The sequence below is a fragment of the Apus apus genome, chromosome 2 (assembly GCF_020740795.1).
Source record: "Apus apus isolate bApuApu2 chromosome 2, bApuApu2.pri.cur, whole genome shotgun sequence".
Taxonomy (NCBI): domain Eukaryota; kingdom Metazoa; phylum Chordata; class Aves; order Apodiformes; family Apodidae; genus Apus; species Apus apus.
Window position 1 is genome coordinate 45,450,429 of NC_067283.1, and position 7,105 is coordinate 45,457,533.

Below are 7,105 nucleotides of genomic sequence, written 5' to 3' on the forward strand. Positions count from 1 at the left end.
GAGCACCCTCACCCCCAGCTCTGGGAGAGGGTAGCACGGCTCAGCTGCTGTGGGGAAGCATCTGCCGCTGATGTGCTCTCTCCTACCACACCCTCAGAAACCTGCTCTCCCTCCCCAGAAGTGCACCCCACCCCTTCCCTTCGGAGCAAAACTCATCTGCGGTGCCTGCAGGGTCCCTCGGCTGCAACTTCCATGCCCCAAGACTTAAGACATGCATAGTGAACTCTGTTAGCAAAGTTTTCCTCCAGCCTTTTCCGGGGAGGAGGGAATTGTGTTGTTGGAAACAGGTTATGCATAGGATCGACACCTGGGAAGGCCATGTGGGCAAAAAACAACCAGTCCATCCCCTTGGTGTATGTGGAAATGTCTTTATTTAACAGAATTTCAGCTTCTCTTCGCACTGAGCTCTAGATGAGTTGCAAAATAAAGCCCAAATACCTTTCTTATACACCCAAACCTTGCAGAAAGCTTGTGTTTGTCAACAACACTTTAATGATTAATGCATAATGAAAACACTTTCTTCCTGCAAGACAAAATTAGCGAGAGACAAAAGAGATTAAATGTGACCGATTATTTGAAACAAAGCCTCCTGAGCACTGAAACTTGCTGTTGAAGACTGGGAGGTGCAGCCTGTGGTCAGGCAGGACAGGTGATGCCCTGTCCTGGAGAGGGGACGAGTGAGGGGGAAGGGCCACGCAGTGTCCTGCAGCCTGGGGCACCATGATGGCACCAGTGGTGGCACACCCAAAGCCCTGCAGAAGTTGTGGGGTGCATTACAGAAGACCGCTCTCGGGAACTGCTGCCTCCACCAACCTAAAGTTTCAATCCAGATTTCATTCACGTTAGGTTTGACTCTTAATGACTCTGTCTTACTGTCCCCGGGCTAAACATATTTTCTCACCGTTGGCAAAGATACCAGCACATCACTGGGGGTACGTTGAACCAGGGACTTGGTTTTTTGTGTCCTGGTTTCCTGCAGCTTTGCACAGTGCAGCAAATATCCCCAGGACAGGCCACTCGGTGCCTCCAACACCCTTGAGTTTTTATTGTGAGGTGTGACTTGTTTGCAGTATCAAAATAGGAGCCACAGCAAATAAAAATTGTACCAAATTTCACCTTACATCCCACAGCTAAAGTACAGAAGATAGATCTAATTTGGCAAGGACCACTTTATGAACATGAATGATTTGCTCTCCTTTGCAAGAGGTTTGAAAACCACCTGTGCAGCAAAACAGAGCAGCATTTGCCTGCTGCAATGAGCCAGTGCAGGAGCTAAAGGCTGTTCTCCTTTACAGGGGAGGGGATCTGGTGTAGAAACAGGCAGGGCTTCTGAGTCTGGTCACCTCCGTAGAAGACCCCAGCTGGGCAGCAGATGAAGGCTGAAGCCCCTCCTGCTGCTTCCTATGGACGGGGGCACTTATCCTGCTTCATCAGCTTCTGTTGCTGCTATAGCTGGGTTTACCACCTCCCTGCAAGGCTGGTTATTTCAGGCTGTGGTCTGAGCTGCAGATGGGCTGGTTATTTGCAGCTGCCGCAAAGATCTCTTTTGTCCTCTATCAGTTCTGCTTACAAGTACAGCTCCACTTCGCTGCCCTGTGCCAAAGCTTTCCCTTGCTTTCAGCCAGCAAGACCCTGCTGGGTCCTGCACAGCGAGGACAGGCTGTATGAGCAATCCCCAGCCCTCCCCGCTCCTCTGAGACAGCCTTTGGGGTGTACAGACAGTTCCCAAAGAGTCTGGTGCTCCTTCGGAAGGGAGAGAGGGGACAATAACTTACAAGAGGACCTGGCAAGGGGGAGGCGTAGAGGAGGAGGTCAAATGGGTCCTGAGGGTCAGTGAGCTCCTCACTCGCCGCCTGCCCAGCATGGCAAAGGACCAGTTTGAGCTGTGCTCCTGGGTGTCAGCAGCAGAGGAGAACTGCTCTTGGCTCCCATTCGAGCAGCAGCCGCCGCTTCGCATCAACCTGCCCAGCGCCGTCCGGAACCGCTCCCCGGCAAAGACGTAGAGGAAGGGGTTGAGGCAGCTGTGGAGGAAGGCGATGCTCTGGGTGACCTGCAGCCCTATGTCCAGCCGGTCGGCAGCCTGGCAGCTGTGCACCACCCCGGTGTAGGTGTGGATGGCTTTGACCAGCAAAATAACATTGTACGGGAACTGAGTGAGGAGGAAAGCAGTGATGATCATGGTGATGATCTTGAGTGACTTCTGCTTTTGGGATCTTTTGGCTTGCAGGAGGGTGTTGATGATAAGGGCGTAACAAATAACCATGACTAGGAGTGGGAGGAAGAATCCAATTGAGACTTTCAAGGCCAGGACAGTAACTCTGAAGATCATGCTGACGTTTGATGGGTATGTAATTTTGCAAACCGATGTGTCACCCACCTGCAGGCTTTGGCTGTACATGACTTCTGGGAGGCACAGGCTCACGGACATCAGCCAGACAGCCCAGCACATGAGCTTGCTGCGCAGGAGCCGCCTGCGCTTGGAGGTTTTAGCTTTCATCGCCTGGACAATAGTGATGTATCTGTCAAAGCTGATGCAGGTGAGAAACAAGCTGCAGCTGTAGAAGTTGATCTTATACATGCTGTTGACAATCTTGCACATGAAGTTCTTGAAGATCCAGCCATCAAAGGCAGCCTTGGCCCAGAAGGGGAGGGTGAAGAGGAGAAGCAGGTCTGCAATGGCCAGGTGCAGCAGGTACCGATCCATCATGCTCCTCCTGAAGCGGTATTTGCAACAGACAAGCACGACCAAGGCGTTTCCCATCGTGCCCACGGAGAAGAGGAGCCAGAAAAGCACCGGCAGAAAGGCTTGAGCGAACTGCCTGACCTGCCTCCTGTCACACATGAAGTCTGTGTCATTCCCTGAGTTTCCATACAGAGTCAGCACTGTGCTATCATTCCTGTAGTAATCCAGGCTGGTCTTGCCAGGGTGGGTGACCTGTAATGGGACATCAGGTAAATTTGTCTTGAGAGGTGGCTCAGTAAAGCATAAATTGGCCCCTCTCCACCAAATGCTGTTGGAGATCCCCAATATATTCCATCTTAGCTGGGTGAAGCACAGCAGACTCCAGACTGCTTGAAACATGTCCACACCCAGAAGTAGTGTGTGGCACAGCCAAGACTTATAAAAATGACCTATCGAGTACCAAAGTCTTTACAAAAGAGCAGTTCAGAGCCTCAAGCCAACTTCAGTTACTAAAATGGCAGGTGGTGAGAGCATTGTCCCTGCCAGAGCATTCAGAATACTGGTGGTTTGGCAGCTTCAAATACATAACAAACTGCAAAAAGCCTCAACTTGGAATGAGGTGGGGGAGACAGCTTTGTATTACCATAACAGTGGGATGGCACCGGTGGCTTGAGAGAGGCAGAAAGCTGATGGAGGCAAAGAGGGAAAGAAAAACAGAGATTACAGAGCAGGGTAGCTGTATACTTACTATGCTTGCAACTGCCATCTTCAGCCAGATCTTTCTTCAGCCTTGAAGGAGGCTCTGCAACCTGGAAAGATGGGGAGGGGAAACAACTGATTTGAAACTATCTGAAGTAGAGCTGTGACTCTTTCTTCTTCTTTTAATAAATATCGCAACCCCTTAAACTGAGTGTGGCCAGGAGATGAACAAACCACACAGAAACTGATGTTTCTCATTTGAATTATTTAGCTTGTTTCCATTCTACAAATTTACATTTAACCTTTACATTAACATTAGGTCTTCAGCTTCTCCATGGCACTCTGCTGATTAAGTCCTCTAGTGTTCCAGAGTTACGGCAATCTCATTTTTAATAAGATGTAGAGTCCCCAGTCTGCACATTAAAAAAGAAAGTAATCTGAAAGCACCATGTACTTCCAAAAGATTTGTGAGAATGAATGAAATGTGTCTCGTATGTTGTCTGGCAACAAACAAAGAAGAGTACCTGCCTTTAGTAGTAGTTTGCAAGGTTAAATTATCTGCATCTTCCGCAGCATCTGATAATCTCTGCCTGCAACATCTCTTTCTTATCTTTGAGTTTAAGTACAATGCTCATTGCTATTGGCCCACAAAGCAGGTTATTACGCCCCAGAAAACAAGAAAATACTGTTTTTTCCTGCCACCGCTGGTTTTTCAAGTCAGTCTAACATCAGAAAAGGTCGCTTAGCCTGGTGCACTCAACGTGAGTCACGCACTCCTGAGTATTCAGCATGTTCTGCACCAGCCCGCCTGTGCCAGTGCCTGGGGACAAAGCCTGGGGACAAAGCCTGAGGACAACACGAGGTGGGTCCTATTGCTTCTACCAGGGACTTTCAGCGAGCACAGACCTTTCCTCCAGACATTGGTGCCTTGAAAAGCAGGTCATGCAACAGTGAGGTCGCCTCGCAGAACCAAACCTCTCACCACAGCTGGCTAACGCACCTTCCCCAGGATGATTTGGGGCACAAAGTGATGCAGCGTGCACTCCCCTCCCCAGCCTGTGTTAGTGTTACAGAGTTTGTCACCAAAGCCCAGGGCTGTAAGCGGCTACTTCTAGTGATGGCCAGTGTGTTTGCAGCCACGGCTCTGTGTTTGTGGCATCCCCTGGCCCAAACTGCCTTTACCCTCCTTCGCCTGCCCTCTGCAGCAAAGAGAAAGCCTGCAGCAGGTGTCTGCAGGGATTTGGAATCTGGTAAAAGAAATAAAATGCATGTGGTTGTTTTCACCAATTCAGAAATGCCTGTGTTCCAAAAGCACATCTTAGGGCCTAATCCTTCCTTTTTTTATCTTTATGAAAGAACTTTAATGCATATGAATTATTTAAGGATAAGATTAGCAGCGTGAGATCTTTGCCAAAAAAAAAAAAAAAAAGGACACCAGCCTAGTCACACAGTATTTGCTTAAAAATAGATTCAACAAATAAAAACAGTCATAAATATGTGCTCTTAATTTTGAATTTTTCCATCAAGATTCAGAACTACATGCAGAATTATGCTGGTCCCTGGAGTTTCAAGTACTGTTATAAATTAGTACCTGGCTTTTAATCATTCACTTCAAATTCTTGTTACCTGGCTTTTAACCTCTGATGTACAAAACTCAAAATATTTTTAATTTTACTTCTTTTCAAAGCAAACAATCAAGGAAAGTAAATGACCAAAGCCTGTTAATGCTACAGCGTGGCATAGAATTTACATCAGTAAGGATATGCAGGCAGACAGAGAGAAACCATCTGTACAATACCTAAAAATCAACTATACCACAAGTCAATGATAAGAGGTAGGAATTAAGAGCAGTGATAGCCGTGCACATGCGAATGATGGACAAGTCTGCTGAAACAGAAGGAATAATAACAGTAAAGTGGGCTCAACAGAATGAGTTTTCAGATGTTCTAGTGAGCACCTAGATATTTTTCTGCAGTGAACTTCAGAGCACTCTACAAGTTGACGAGCAACAAACTGTTCCTTGAGACTAGGAGGGGACCTTTTTTTAAAAAGAAAGAAAGAAAGAAAGAAAGAAAGAAAGAAAGAAAGAAAGAAAGAAAGAAAGAAAGAAAGAAAGAAAGAAAGAAAGAAAGAAAGAAAGAAAGAAAGAAAGAAAGAAAGAAAGAAAGAAAGAAAGAAAGAAAGAAAGAAAGAAAGAAAGAAAGAAAGAAAGAAAGAAAGAAAGAAAGAAAGAAAGAAAGAAAGAAAGAAAGAAAGAAAGAAAGAAAGAAAGAAAGAAAGCAATTTGTAATTCAGTTTCCTTTCCACAGGGGCTGCATGTGGGGAAGAGAGTGAGATGGATGCAGAGGAGGGGACTCACCAGGAGGGTCACTGCAGGGGGCTCAGCCCAGCCGTCTTTCCCAGCAGCCGCACGCAGTGTTTGCTCTTTGCACCCACAATTAATCTTTGGGCTTTTGGTAGGCTGAGGTGGGTGTGTGCTCCCTGGACCCCAGCCTAATTAGACATGTAACAGGCTGTTTTCTCTGTGGTTTGCATGGTTTAGGTGGCTCAAACACAGGTGGCAATCTTCTCCTTTTATTTTTCTCTGTGTTGTTGTGTTTTTTTTTCCCCTGGTGAGCTGTTTCAATAGCAAAGGGAAGACCTCTCATCCCATCACTTTTCTGCTGACGTGCACTATCTAGCACAGGGCAAATCAGAGGCTGCTCCCAGGATGACCATGTCCACCTGGAAAAAACCTCCATGGGGAAAAACAAAAATCCCCAAATGAGAAATGGGCCCCTGTGGCAACCCACCAGTGTTCCTGGGGAGGCTGGGACAGGAGTGAGGAGCCAGGTCTAGTCCTGCCCACTCCAAGCTGGCCCACAAGCACAGCTGCCCACCAAGGCTGCAAGCAAGCAGGGGCTGGGTTAGCAGGGTCTGTGTGATGCCCTGCAATGCCAGGAGCTTTCCAAGGAGCAGCAGAATGGAGCACAATGAGAGTACACCACCTTCAAGAGGAAAGGCCATGGAAATTGGGGAGACCCAGGGCAGGACTGCAGTCAGTCACATAAATACCCTGCTAGGGGCATGTCTTATGGGACAACCATCCAGAGGAATGTGGCAGATTTTGAAAGATTCAAAGATTTTTAAGAGGAAGGCAGTGAGAAGCGGTTCATAAACATCTGACCTTGCATAGCTCATGTCTTCTCCCTGGCAAGCTGGCATGCAAATGACAGTGATTAAATTCCCCTCTCTGCAGGAAGTCTGAGCACCATGGGGTTTTGCTGGATGGTGTTGAGCTGCAACCGATGCTCATTTGACTGGTGCTTTCAGGAAATGTCCCAGTTGCTGCTCAGGCTCAATTCCAGTGACGGAGAAAACAACAGTTAGGGCCCAGTTTTGCATTGGGCTCAGCTGTCACTTGGCACTGTGCTTCAGCACCAGCAGCCTGGCATCCCTTTCCAAGGGGAAGAAGCCCAGGGCACTCCACGCTCACCTGTGGAATCTCGGCTAAGGTGTCTACCTATCTGTAATATTTAGCTGTCATCCTGAAACAGGCGTAGGTCTGTATGCGATGATACCTCAGCACAGCGTGTGGCATCTCTTGGCTTCTGGACGCCAGGTAAGAAGACAGAGGTAGGGGAGCAGCTCTCAGCTACAGCCCAGGGCACCTCCTAAGGAGAGTGTAAGTGTGAAAGCCCAGGCGTAGCCTCTGGGCTCAGTTCCTGTGATCCCAGCGTGCAT

At 48.0% G+C, this 7,105-nt stretch overlaps 1 protein-coding gene across 1 annotated transcript; it reads right to left on the minus strand.

The window, feature by feature from the left end:
- Positions 1-1,771: 1,771 nt before the first annotated feature.
- On the minus strand, positions 1,772-3,449 carry CCR9 (C-C motif chemokine receptor 9). The gene is made up of 2 exons (XM_051611849.1): positions 3,432-3,449; positions 1,772-2,935 (listed from the first exon to the last, which is right to left on the minus strand). Exons 1-2 carry the CDS (start codon positions 3,447-3,449, stop codon positions 1,772-1,774), a joined length of 1,182 nt encoding a protein of 393 aa, XP_051467809.1.
- Positions 3,450-7,105: the final 3,656 nt, after the last annotated feature.